At 41.5% G+C, this 14,299-nt stretch overlaps 2 protein-coding genes across 3 annotated transcripts; both read left to right on the forward strand.

The window, feature by feature from the left end:
- Positions 1-3,228: 3,228 nt before the first annotated feature.
- Positions 3,229-8,847, forward strand: nfe2l3 (nfe2 like bZIP transcription factor 3). Its single transcript, XM_070845935.1, has 5 exons — positions 3,229-4,114; positions 5,925-6,005; positions 6,425-6,538; positions 6,744-7,191; positions 7,310-8,847. The coding sequence occupies exons 1-5, from the start codon at positions 3,605-3,607 to the stop codon at positions 8,074-8,076; spliced, it is 1,920 nt and encodes a 639-aa protein (XP_070702036.1). The 5' UTR covers positions 3,229-3,604; the 3' UTR covers positions 8,077-8,847.
- Positions 8,848-9,831: 984 nt separating this feature from the next.
- On the forward strand, positions 9,832-13,199 carry cbx3a (chromobox homolog 3a (HP1 gamma homolog, Drosophila)). Of its 2 annotated transcripts, none has more exons than XM_070845933.1 (5): positions 9,832-10,081; positions 10,778-10,931; positions 11,161-11,317; positions 12,184-12,278; positions 12,580-13,199. In XM_070845933.1, coding segments are annotated over exons 1-5 (534 nt in total). In that variant the 5' UTR covers positions 9,832-10,080; the 3' UTR covers positions 12,707-13,199. The 2 variants fall into 2 exon arrangements, with proteins under 2 accessions (XP_070702034.1, XP_070702035.1); XM_070845934.1 differs by having other exon boundaries at positions 9,832-9,938.
- Positions 13,200-14,299: the final 1,100 nt, after the last annotated feature.

Consider the following 14,299-nt stretch of genomic DNA (forward strand, 5'->3'; position numbering starts at 1 on the left):
GTGGTGACGTACCGCAATGTGTGTTAATGTACAGTAACATACATTAATGTATGGTAATGTACAGTATACTATGGTAATGTACAGTATTCTATGATAATTTATGGTAATACAGTAAAGTACGGTATGGTCATACACCTGAACCATGGACTAGGCAGAGCAACTGCACCCCCACTATAAGACTGAAGAAACGTGAGTCTTTGTATCCCCATGTTTTAATCAAACACCTTTGCTGTTTTTAAACATTTTAGCAAGTTTGGATCAAAATGATTTATATCTGGCTGCATTATATATGGTATGTAAATTAAAAAGTAAACTTAGGACAATTCCTGGAGAATCAGGTCCATACATTTGGATTCCTTTCGCACATGTAGCCACAACCACACAGTCTATGCACACAACAGGGGAATGTCGGACGTGTTAGACGTGTTAGACATGTTACAACCTACTGAAATACTGTGTTTGGCTTAAGTGAGGGCTGCGGGGGGCAGGACATGATGCAAAAGTACGCTGTGGTTGTGCTTCAGCATTTTTAAGAGTTTACCAGAAACAAAATGACTTTTACATTAAAAGAAAGCACAGGAAGTCCTCTCTCCCATTAGTGCTGGCTTCAAACCAGAGCATTCAGGTCCAGTTAGAAATAACAGCCACACTGCTGTGGTCCAAAGAAAACGCCAGAGAACTACATAAGATACAATAACTGACTACGTTCCTGCACCTTGAATATCTGTGTGGTTGGTTTTCAGTCATTGAGCATGAAGAAGTTACCTTCAGGGATTTCTGCTGGAAAGACTTCAGGCAATCAGGTGATGTACAGGAGCAGTCAAAGGTTGAGCACGCCTTCTCATTCAGTGGTTTTTCTTTATTTTTGTTTTGCACACTCTTGGCACCCTCTCAATCAGCTTCATGACATTGTTCAAGTAGCAGACACATCTGAACGTCAAATGTTCAGGTAGTAGTACTTTGTAGTTTTGATGTCTTCAATATTAATCTGCAATGTAGAAAATAATGAAAATAAAGACAAAGCATTGAATGAGAAGTTGTGTCCAAACTTTTGACTGGTACTACATGTCCAGAACAGTTAAGTAGCTTTGTAGTTTGTCCTGGCAAACTATGAACTGTTTGCACTATGTACACTTTGAGAGCAGCTTTATTGGTTATTATTGAAGGCTTTGTACTGTAGGAAATGGCATTTTCAGGTGTTGATTAAACAGAAATATTCCTGCTATACCTCCCCTTGTCCATCACTAATCATGCACCCAAACGTTTAACTATAACCAGATGCCCACATGCTACACTATATTTCAATAGTTACACATAACATAACACATAACAATGCAAATAATACTGTTGGTTGTGATACTGAGGAGCATTTTTTGTACTTTCATTTGAATAGAGTTTTGAATACAAGAATTTTCTTTTTTAGTTTAACCTGTTTTTGGTAAAGGATACGAATGCTTCTTTCACACATACTGTGTGTTTACTGTTTTCTTCCACAATAAATGTGAAACCAGTGTCTGTTTTTATTTCTGTCTGTCCTCTGGTTCTGTTCTTTTGATTTAACTCAAGGCTGTCCCTAATCACACCACTGACTTTGGCCAGCATAAGCATTGGATAACTAGATATCAGCAAAGGCTGGTGGCTTCTGTCCAGACAGAGACCCTGGATGACTGAATATATCAAGGCATGAGTATCTTAAAATCACCGCTGTTTGATATTGCCTTGATAAAAGCAAATTAGTTTAGGTGTTTGTTTTGGGGATGGGGGAAATGTACCTGTACAATATAAGAAATGTGAATGAGTAGTTATAAATGAAGAGGCATACGTTTAAGTTCTCATCAGATGAAAAAGACAGCATCCTGGACTGTAAAACCACTGACACCACAGCCCTTGAAGCATCCAGATGTTTGCTTCATGGCCAAAGATGAGCTGATCTCATAACACTACAACAGCATCATTAGTCTGAATTCATACGCATGATCTGAGAGAGATTAATGTTTCAATTCCCATTAAATAATGTTTGTTTTTTTGATAATATTGTGTTCAGTCTAATAGCATGTTTAATCTTCATCATGGTAAGATTGCACAAATTCGCTCTTTCTCCACCCCAGTCTAATATCATGAACTGTGCTCGATTTATTATAATATTGTTTTATGCCTTACTTAAGCAAAAGTAGCAATACCACAATGTAAATGTACTCGGTTACAAATAACATTCCTACCTTCAATATTTTATTCACAAGTGGAAAGGTTTTATCAGAAAAATGGACAAAAACGATGCCATTGTGCAGAATGGTCCCTTTTAGATGGTTATATCATAGCATGATATATAGTAGTGATCAGAATCGTGTTTATTGCCAACTAAGTTGACACATACAAGGCATGTGTCTTGGTACTTTAGTGGATATCAATAAACATAGTAAGAAGATATGAGAAAGTGAAAAGCAAGTACTTGCAGCTAAAGGAACTGAAATCGAAAACAGAAACATCTACAATTAGAATATGTAAAATAAATGAAGAATATGTAAAATGAAAGAGCTGTACAGTCTGTGCATTGGATTTGTGGATTGTGATTGGATTATTATCACTGATGTAAGCAGATTTTACATGTTGAAGCTTGCAGGGGTGGAGCTATTTCATCTATTTTATAAATCCATAACACTTCATTGTATTCAATACATTTTGCTCTGGAAAGTAACTCCATGTACTTAAATACCAGTAGCATACTTGAGTGAATGTAGGGGCCTTACTTATTAAGTGTGAAGTGATTAGCTTTAGATGTCCAGAGGAGAAGGTGTTTTGTAGGCCCCAGGCTTTGGTGGGTAGTTCGTCATGTAGTTCAACAAGTTCAATCTGCAATTCAGACACTTACCAGTAGGCCAAACATTGGAGAAATGCAGGTCAGTAGCACAAACATCCCGGAACTGCAGCCTGACCATGCTGCTGAGAAACACCTCTGAGATCTACGAACTGATGAGAGCAGGAAGTTTAATACCCAAAGGACAGTATTTGATATAACTTCTGTCGTGATATTTGCCTGTTTCCTGTTATCATGCCTGTGAATAATATGTGTAGTTAGTAATGGGCGAGGCCTGGCGGTAGTTAACAACTGTCCCTCACTCTCATTGGTCAGAATTACAACGGACGTTGTCCTTGTCCAATCACATTGTGTTGCGGTGGTCGCGGTGGTCCAATAGGCGTGAGTTATGCAAATGTTGAACCGAAGTTTCCCCAGTAGCAGCACTCTCCACTGACAGCATTTAGCTCTTCAGATGTTTCATTTTCTGTTTAATTAACAAAGCCAGGAAGTAATTTGATAGGTAGGTGTCGCCGCTGAAACACCTCTCCACCATAACGGACTGAAGGGCAACGGTTTCGCTATGTTTGCGCCAAGACGTTGCCGTTAACCGGTACTTAAAGCTGGTAGCCACAGTGAGTGCTAAAAGCTAGCATAGCTATCTAACGATTTCGCCGGTACAGGCGGACCTCTTTGTCTGACAGGGGAAGGCGTGCTCTTTTGTTAGGCTTTTCCCTTTGTCCATTCGGGAAAGAGGAACTGTTGGGTCAGGATTTCACAATTATCTGCAGCTCTGAAAGTATTTAGAAAATGCGAATCGCGAAAAAATACTTCACAGAAGGCCTGATTCAGTTTACAATCTTACTCAGTTTGATTGGAGTTCGTGTGGATATCGACAGCTACTTAAGCGGCTACTATAGCCCTCTGATAGAGATTAACTTGGGTCCTAGCTCAGCCTACACCCAGACACCTTTTCATAATTTGAGAGACACTCTTGACGGATACAGTGTGCACCCAAAATGTCCCGAGTTGGACTATTTCTTTGCAAGTCGCCGGCTACTAGACGAGGTGAGGACTCTCGGCTCGCCGCGGTTCCCCACACAGTTGAACACATGGCTGGTGCACCAAGTGCCTGCCACTGTCCAGGCTGACTGTGGGCCTTCAACCAGCAACAATACTGACACCGACTCGGGGTTAGACACCCCCGGAGACGAAGCCAGGGATGACGGTGAACACCTGCCTGACAGCGGCCATGAGGTGTGCCAAACAACCCCTGAACTCGGGCCTTGTAGCGGCGGAGCCTGCGAGCTGCAGAAAGAGGCAAGTGTGTGTGGTGTAGTATAAAGTTAACCAGACTTGGCTGCTGGTTGAGCTTTACGACCAGGACGGTTGGCTGGCCAGCTAAAGCACTTCACTAACCGAGGTGATGCCCTGGTAGTAAAACCTCCTCAGTGCACAACAGAACAGCTACTGCTATCACTAGCCACCAACAACACTAACCCGTGTTATATAATGGAGGCTTCCCATCAACCAGTTACTTGTTATGCAAGATTTCATGATGTGATAACTGATCTGTTGCCATAACTTGAAATGTGTATTCGGTTTCACTTTTTATGACTCAACCACTCATGGGTCACAAATTGCAATCTAGTGGTCATATTGCCCAGTTAGATTAGGGGACGTGTCTACATTATGGCATTTTGGTAACTCAATTTAGATAGAAGCTCACTGTAGTTAAAATTAGTAACTGATCAGTATGACTAGTTAATGAGAGTCTAATTTGATCACAAGTATTCAACTCTCTGCAGCACCTGTCACCCTGCACTGTGGAACAGAAACATTAAGCCATCTCTGAATGGTCAGGACAATAGCATTAACTTCACACTAAAGACCCTAATAAGACGAGTGTATTGGATGACCACACAGCTGTAAAACTGGTATTTGCCACAAGAGTCACTCACTTGTTGTGAAAAACATTATTGAAAATATGTGTTTCATAATCTGTGTAACTGCCATTTAAAACTGCAAGCACACCCAGACCTTCATGTTCAGTTCCAGTTTTTCTAGCTGCGGGTAGAAACAGCTGCTTGGTGGATGTTGTGTCCTCAAGGCAGTTGATGTCGCCATTTGTGTAACTGTATCCCCTTTCTTCAGACTCAACTACCAGCTGTGGGCCTTGAGAGGTGGAGAACTGAGGCTCAGACCCACAGCCTGTTTGCTTACATAAAAGCGGTGGTCCACACTTGAACACTGCCCCCTCCCAGGGCTCTTGTTCACATGGATAATGTGTTGTTGACACATCTTTTATTCTTTACCCTCTCTTTTGTTAAGTAAGTAAGAGCTTAACCGGTTGTATTACAAGATGTGGTGGCTCGTGGAAATTCAGCATTTCTAAGGAGATGACTACAGCTGATAGTTGAAAGTAACAATCAATACCTATTTGCATTCATTGAAGCCGGAAAAGATACTCCAGTAGAAGTCGACAAGCTCAGACAGATCTTCGGCAGATCTGAGCTGATAGTAGATTAGTTTGTCATATCTTTGCCTCTAGCATTAACGTTAAAAGTCACTCAGCAGTCTGTTTTGGAACTGGTGCAAATCAACCGCCTTTCATCTCATGGACACAGAAAATATTTTTTTGTCTTTGCATGGAGATGTCAAGAATAACGTGTCTCTGGCTGGCAGCTGGTGACCTACATTAAATGCTGTACTTGGTGTATCGGGAGTGTCTTACAACATCTGACAGGGTGAGGTCATCTCTGAGAGTGATTAGCTTAACAGTTGCACTAGCATATTAAAAGATCCTAAATCCCCTCCGTACATAAATACACCACCTCACACATTTCTAATGTCATGAGAGAAATTGGGGTTGCATGTAGTCAGTCAGTCACAACAACTGCGCATTAAAACAAACCTTTTCTCCGTCGGAGATATGAAATTATCTGCGATCTAACTGGGGTCACCAAACCAGAAATGTAACTGTCTTTAAGGTCTCTGAATGTTTCTTAATAAATCGACTGTTTTTTTTTTTTTTTCTATCTCCTGTCTCTTCTATCCTGAATCCTCTGACTCTCCTGTTCCTCAACTCTGTCTTCCCTTTCACTCCATCCACTGTCCTTGGCCCCACCAGAAGGATGATGCTAAAGTTAAAGAGGAGGAAGAACCTGCTCCACTCACTCAGCTGGCTCACAGTTCAACCCTGGAACATGAGGTATGATCCTGGTTTGTCACAGTTTCCTTCATTTGACACTGGTTATACTGGTTGTCTTTAAGGGGTACCCACTACAGTGCTTATCTATCAAACGCAATTTGTGTATCATGCTTGCTTGCAATTTATAGTCACATGACCATGAAAATTATGCGGTACCTGTTTTTGACCAGAAAATCACAGTCTGACATGACTTCAATCACTCAAATTGCACCATTTTGATGACGGTGCTGTTTGGTAACATGGTGTAAGACCTGGCATGGTGGAGAACAATGATTACCGTATGTCTCACAGTTGTGCTGCAGCTAGTTTTTCCACACATAAATCACATTAAAGACAAAATGTTCACAACAAAACATACCACACACTGGGTTAGTGCTGTATTCAATTTTTTTATTTATTTTTTTCCTTCCTAATTTCAGAGTCTGCTTGAAGGCATCACTGCGTTGGCTGATTCAGCACGCCACCATCCCTCAGCCATTGATATTGACCAGCACTGGAGCAATTTACTCTCTCTTTCTGTTACAGACCTTGATGTAAGTTGTCTGCTTATGTTCATCACAGATGCCTGAAAATTGATTTAGCACAAGGCTTCATATGAGTTTTCAAAGTAACCCGCATGCATAAGTTTGTAGCCATCAGTATGTTACGTTGGATTGTTTTAGTGATGATCTACATGTTGTGGAGGAGTTTCACAATGCAGAGACTAAAATGGAGTTAAAATGTATGTCTCGTGTGCAGGATTTGGACTCCCTTGTTACTGAGCGTCTGTCAGACCTCGACGCAGACATCACCAGTGCCATCAGCCAGGATGTCAGTTTGCATGATGCTATGGCATCTGAAAGAGCTGAGTCCAGGCCAGTCACCCAGCAAAGAGCCCTCTTCAGGCTGGAATCCACAGGCTCCTCACAGTCGGACGTGTCTCCAGGAATGGCATTGGGCCTGGCTGCTCTTCCCTTTTCCTCAGTATGCAATTTAACTGGTAATGTGTCAACTCACAGTGCTCTTGGTGGCTGTCTGGACGAGGCAGTGTTTGACCAGATCAATCAGCTAGGTTTAGAAGGCCTGGACACTATCGACACCCAGCTGATGGGCTGTCTGGAGAGCATAGACCCACAGGTCCTTGAGGACTTGGACTCGGACTCCGGTCTCTCCTTGGAGAGCAGCTCTGGAGGTCCAGTCTCCCCAGGTTGGTTCACATCTCTACAAATACTCATAGATTAAATGTCTTTATTAACATGGCTTGTGAAGCCGAGAAATTGTTTGCTATACAAACTAACACAATGATTAACTCCTCACTCATCCAGGCTCATCCGAGGTGTCGTCGTCATCCAGCTCATATTGTGAGGACGAGTGCGGGGCAACAGGCTACAGCAGTGAGGTGGATTCACTCCCCTCAAAAGGCATCATGGACTACAGCACAGCGTGGTCATCCATTGATCTGAGTGAGAGCGTGTGGCACGACCACAGCTACTCATCTCCTGCTCTCTTCAACCAGCCATCAGTAACGCTTCCCCACAAAGGTATCAAAGAGGAGCCTCTCAGCGATGATGAGTCAAGGATGGATGACAGGGAGCTGAGTCGCGATGAGCTGCGCGCCCGGGCCATGTACATCCCCTTCTCTGTCCTGCAGATCGTCAACATGCCTGTAGAGGAGTTTCTGGAGGTCCTTGACGGTCACGGCTTCTCCCCTGATCAGGTGACCCTCCTGAGGGACATCCGCAGGCGGGGGAAGAACAAACTGGCAGCGCAAAACTGCCGAAAGCGCAAACTAGATGCCATCACAGGGCTCCAGGAGGAGGTGGAAAGGTTGCAAGCTCAGAGAGACAGGCTACTGAGGGAGAAACAGCTTACAGCCAAGACGATGGGTGCTGTGGGCCAGCAGATAAAGCAGCTGACCAGAGACGTCCTGGCCAGGCTGAGGGATGATTCAGGACAACCCCTTAACCCAGAAAGATTCACCCTGCAGTGCGGAGCTAACGGAAGGGTTGTAGTTCAGCCTGTAAGACGGCCTGCTGTCTCCACATCCACTGGCAACAAAACAGACAAAAGGAAGAAGGAGAAAAAGCAATGATGCAGTATTGCCAGCTGAGACTTGAGCTTTTAGGTTTTTGAATATTTCTGAACTTGCCTAACTCTGGTTTTGGGATCTCTTCTTTTTGTAAAATTGTGTGTGGATTCACCACTGTTGGGAGCCTAAAGCTGCAAAACAAAAAGACATTCAGAACATTTACAAAAAAAAACATTCTCTGTAAATAAAATTTCTCATGGGAAAAATGTAGCTTACACACTGGACATACTTTGCTTATTAAAGATGAACAAGGCACCAGGGCAGTTTAAGGGAACAGCTAAGCTGCTGGCAGTGCTGCCAATCTCTCTTTGTGCCTGTTAAGTCATTGAGTCTTTTACACACAATCGTAGACAACCAGACGTGTCTAAAAGTCAGCAGTGTAACAGTTACTGGATAGAGATCTGGGAGGACGATTATGTTTGTTTGTTTGTTTCCATGTACTCTTGCCTCTCAGTGTATACCTATTCAGTATAAATAGGAGGTAAAACATTGTATTTATTAAAGTTTTGGAGGTTCCTGAAGTGCTCGTACGCATCATGAGACCATCAAGAGTGGTATCTTTTTTTTTTCTGTTTTTTTAAATAATGGTAAGTTTATCTGAAAGTGGTAAGAACTAAAGTTTACAGATTTATTTCAGATATTTGAGGGCATGTACTGTTGAGTAGAAATTTGACCTGAAATGTAAAAAAAACAAAAAAAAAAAGATTTTGTTATTTTTCCTGATATGTCTTGATGACATACAATATACCAATGATTAAACTGACAAGGCCTTAATTTGCATTGGATAAGTGTTTTGATATTTTGTGTACATGATCCATAGATGTACATTATCATAACAAATGTTTTAAGAGGCTACCATTTTATTTTTAAACTAATATGAAATAATTCCTTTCAAGCACAATTTTTTTTCAGAATTTCATTTTGGCAAGATTATACTCTACCTCATGCCTTAGTTAATGTTATAGAGTTTGGGTAAGTACAAAAAACACCCCTTTTATGGGAGCTGAAATGCACCCAATTATATCAAATTCTTCATTATTAACATGGTCCGAAATGGACTTTAACGATTTAACGCGGGGGAAAAAATGAGAAAAGATACAATCAGCAACTCTATTTAATAGGCTTGAATGTCGTTTTGGATTTGTTTTTTTATATATTTGAGATTATCTGAGAGTTGAATTAAGTATTTAGTAGAAGTTGCCATATTATTCATGGGCACATCACTTTATACAGCTCGATGAGTGAGTGAGTTAGACAAAGGTGCATAAAGTAGTTCATAGTGTGATTCATAAAGTTTTTTTTCCCCCTCACAAATTTTTATTTAATTTTCTGGTTTGACCACATGTTTACTTTGATGTTTTGTATAAATTTCAAACTTTTTCTTTGTTGTGCGCAAATGTTCCTGATTGCATGGTGATTGTTGAATGTTGATAATGATTTCGCTTAGGGAGTTTGAAATGTTCTTGCAGACGTTTTTTGATTTAAAAAAAAAAGAAAAAGAAAAAGATTGTCCTTTTTGTGTCACTGTTTTTGGAGCACAGTTACAGCACCCCAGTTTGAATAACCACCGCTGACAGGCTATCCAAGCTTAAGCACACGTTTTAATGGCACCTGCTATCTCTTACTTTCTTACATTAGTATAAAATTGTAGTCAGAACACTTAAATAGATTTGCTAAACCTAAAAAGCACCAAAGCCACGAGGCACACAGGTCAACGAGCGAATCGCGATTTCCTCACAGGCTTCCGTAGAGGCTCCACTGTGCTGTGTTTGGCGCGTGCCCTGCAGCACAGAAAGAGATAAAGCGAGAGCTGACCGCGTGTAGTCAAAGCACTGCCGAAGCAACTCCGCTCTTATTTTTTTAGGGTGCGTATGCAGAACTGACTTAATTTAAACGCTGCATCGTGCATCATTTAGCGTAAAATTTGTTGACTGACGAAGGCGAGCTAACGGTAGCTTTGTCTCACGAGTTGGACCACATAACAAGCAACGCAGTGTGTGCAGCAAGAGTAAGCTACGACGTTACCCCAGCAGCGTTATCCAGCTGCTTTAAGACTGTTTACACGAATGCATTATCGATGTATGCTAACATATCTAACTTTACATTGTTCTGCTACGTTAAGGTCAGCTAGCTAAAAGTGTAATGCTAAGCTAAGTGTCTATTTCGGGATTTAGTTGCATCCTTGGGCCTTTTTATAGCTTATTTGAGCGTTTTATCTTGACGAGCCCGGCGTTAACCTTAATTAAAATATCAAACATCACTAATTTATTCTGTAGGTTGTTTCTGGGCGGAATAATAATGTGTTTAAGGTTGATAAACGCATGTTTATCTACGTAGCATTGCAGGTGGTACAATACAGTCAAGGAAAATTTTCTCTGACGTTACCGCCCAGGCCTGAAATGTTTTCAGCTACTGTTAGCATGGTGGCTAACCTGTTTAACACCATCTCGTGATTTGGCTAGCACGACGCGTAGCTAGCTTTGTTTGCTACCAAGCAGTGTAATAGTATCGATGTATACGAGCAGCCATTCTTCTTAGTTTGTATAAAACTAATCATCATAATGAGGTTGTTTACGGCACCAGTGCCCGATATCTGGCATATTGGCCTCTTCGTGTTGATAAGAACCGTAGCTTTACGCATATTCATGATTTTTGATGGCATCGCAAAACCTGTTGAAGTTCTCACACTCCCTCTTGTTTGTAGTGCGCAACATGGGCAAGAAGCAGAATGCCAAGGGTAAGAAGGATGCACAGGAGACACAAGACGAACCTGAGGAATTTGTTGTGGAAAAAGTACTCGACCAGCGTATTGTCAATGGGAAAGTAGAGTTCTACCTGAAGTGGAAAGGATTTACAGAGTGAGTTGCCTGGGACTGCTGCCCCCGCTGAGCTGGAAGTGCTTCCCTGGTATGGGGTTGTACTATGCTTATTGTTCATAGTCATTTTGTTTGCGCATGAATACGCCACTGTTCTTCATACAACCTAGTTTTTGAAAGATAATTATACTGTTTGCATCTGTATCGATGGAAGTCAATGTTCAGGGATGTCTTGAGATGCAAAATGCTGACCCTGCTCCCGCTCGTTTAGTGCTGACAATACCTGGGAGCCAGAGGAGAACCTGGATTGTCCAGAGCTGATTTCAGGGTTTTTGGAAGCACAGAAGAATGTTAAGGAGAAGCCTGCTCCCGTGAAGAGGAAGGCGTCATCAGATGAACCAGAGTCAGAAGCCAAGAAGAAAGATGTGGTGAGTTCACCGATGGCTTCACATGCTTCTCTAAACTACATTTTACTTGAGAGATGACACCAATTTTATTTAGCAGTAGGAATCAGAAACAAATTCGGGAAACTATGATCAGTAAAAGCCACTCAACCTTTGTTAAGGCAGCATTGTCACATGATATGTATATATAGTTATGATATAGAACTGCAGGGGAATGGAGAGTTTTTAGAATCATTTATTGGCATTTGACCTTGTAGTGGCACACAGAACAGATGGGCTTCTGTTTTATGAAATTAAATTTAAAATGTGACAAGTGACGCACATGTCTAAGTGACCTCCCCCCGATGGTTTTCTCGCTTTGAGTCTGTGTTTGTCCTGTCTAGTGCACAGATAGCAGTTTAAATCACACAAATATCCTGCTGTACATGTGTTTTGAACACTGTGTACACAGACTGATCAAGCCTCCCTGTCTGTCTGTGAGGGAGTCTGTATGTTTTACTAAATTTACAAGCAGATTCCCCACACATTGAAAATAGAATCAGTGCATCAACAGGCTACATGCAAACACTGATTTCTTCCCGTGGAGATGACAGTAAAACTATTTTGATTCAGTAAATGTCTGCTGTCAGTCAGCCTGGCGAAAGCGCCGTAAGCCGGCCCCATTCCACTCGTCTCCTGTGGAGCTGCTGCTGACAGACATCCAAACGCAGGCAGCTGTTTACAGAATACGGAGTCACTTTGGATTTGATGACAGAACGCTTACACGCCACTCACGTCTCACTTCCTATGTGGATTTCCTGTTAGGCTCAGAGTTTCCCCGTAACATCTGTTTAAAAAAAAATCTCCACTTTCTCGCATATTTACACGTGCTCTGTTGTCACCACTTACAGGCTGAGAAACCACGTGGCTTCGCTCGGAACCTTGACCCTGAACGCATCATTGGCGCCACAGACAGCAGTGGGGAGTTGATGTTTTTGATGAAATGGTGAGGACAAGAGGAAATAATCCTCTTTATGCGCAACTAAAAATATCATTCTGTTTGAATTTGTTACACTTGAAACATTAAGTATTCCCATCAGGAAGTCCATTATTACATGTAATGATACTCTGGCTTTGTTGTACCCCTCAGAGATTAGTCAAATGTACCTCAGCCAGGCACTGCTGCTGTTGCTGTTTTTTTTTCTCAATTCAAGTAGCCTCTTAAGTGACAATGACTGGATTTATAGAAGACAAGGGTTCTTGTAATGTTGTAATGTTTTTTTTCCCTATTTGCCCTTTTTCTTTAGGAAAGACTCAGATGAAGCGGACTTGGTCCCAGCCCGTGAGGCCAACACTCGCTGCCCTCAGGTGGTCATTTCCTTCTATGAGGAGAGACTGACGTGGCATTCCTGTCCAGAGGATGAAGCGCAGTAGTACTTCCCGCACTTTCCTTTGCACCACCCAAGTCCCTTTCCTCAGGACTGAAGTCTCTCCTCTGGCTTGCCTTCTAGTTTTAGCAATCTTAGTTATTTTTGGAGATGTTTCAACCTTTTCATTGTGTGGCAGTCGAGGAGAGCTGTGTTGTTATACATATTAGCTGACCCAAACATAAGCGAGCAAGTGAAGGTGTTTATGTATAATGAAGTCTTCCGGGATCATGTTATGCCTGATGTGATGACCGAGACCATACTCTTTGATAGAGCCCACCACCACCCACGTTCATACTTTCTGGAAGTTCTAATTGGCTACTTGGGTTTGTCGAGCTGTCAGCCACCTCATGTGTCACCATCTCAATCTCATGTAAGATTTTGATTTTTTTGTTATGTATTTTCCACACTAGTGCTAATGTTTCGTTCTAAAAGTCCACTTTGTATACTCGGCCTGTAAATATTATTTGAAGTTCTAATAAAGGTTTTATGTGACCACATTGCACTGCAGGAGTTTGATTAAATGTGTACTAAGAATGGGCAAAGTAAAATACATGTGTGACTTTAAAATGTTGATCTTTTACAACTTGCTGTAGTTTGATCTGGATAAAACAAAGAAAGCTGAAAATGTTAGAGCTTAGAATTTGATAGTTGTGTGTTTGAAACCTGGAACCGTTTATGATTTGTGTTCCAAGTTTTCAGGGTTAAGTTTATTTAGTCTTATTTTAATTTTGGTTCACTGTGGGACTCTGGTAGTCGACGTACATGTTTACGTGTGTATTTTCAAGCCTAAGTCCCTGCAATGGTGCCAGAAAACAACAAAGCTTAAAGTAATCACCAAAAATGGTAATTATAAAAACTTAATATTTGTTTCCTACTATAGGCATGACTGCATTTTTCAGCAGACCTGCAAGGAATTTATCATTGTTTGACCTCTAAAAGTGAGTGTGTTTCCCTTTTGCTGTCAATCTCTTGGAAAAATCACATAATGTTCAAGTAATAGTCACTGTGGTGGGAACTTAATGGCCCAGATAGATTACCCAGCATCAGAGCACAAGGAAACATCCTGTTAGTTTGTTGATACTGAAACAGGGCGTACTATACATGTAGACAGTTCTTAGATATGACCTCCTCTCCTCTACCTCAATCTGAGACCAATCATGAGGGAATGAACTATTTTAACTCGAGTACAATACTTCAGCACAGTTTTGAGATGAGAGAAGCTCAATGTTTTTATTCCTCTACCTGTAGTCTTTAATCTGCAGTTCATGTGTATATTAAAAAGAAAGAGGCTCAATAATTATGATGCATTGCTATGGTTTAAATAACCCAATAGTATAATCAGACCAAGTCCCTCATTCCTTTTACTTTTATCTTGTAATATTTGAAATGCAGGACTTTTGTCCATTGTGGCATTGCTGCTTTTACTTAGGTAAATAGTTTCTACCCCTACCAATCTGTGGTGACACCCTTTAATTACATTGAAGCTCAGTACTCCCACCAACAAAACAGCTGAGATCAGCAGTGATGGGTCACAGCTACTGTAGCACTGCAGCAGTGTGGAGAACAGTCTCATGACTGGAATTAGAGCACGGGAGAT

The sequence above is a fragment of the Pempheris klunzingeri genome, chromosome 16, assembly GCF_042242105.1.
Source record: "Pempheris klunzingeri isolate RE-2024b chromosome 16, fPemKlu1.hap1, whole genome shotgun sequence".
In the NCBI taxonomy this organism is placed as follows: domain Eukaryota; kingdom Metazoa; phylum Chordata; class Actinopteri; order Acropomatiformes; family Pempheridae; genus Pempheris; species Pempheris klunzingeri.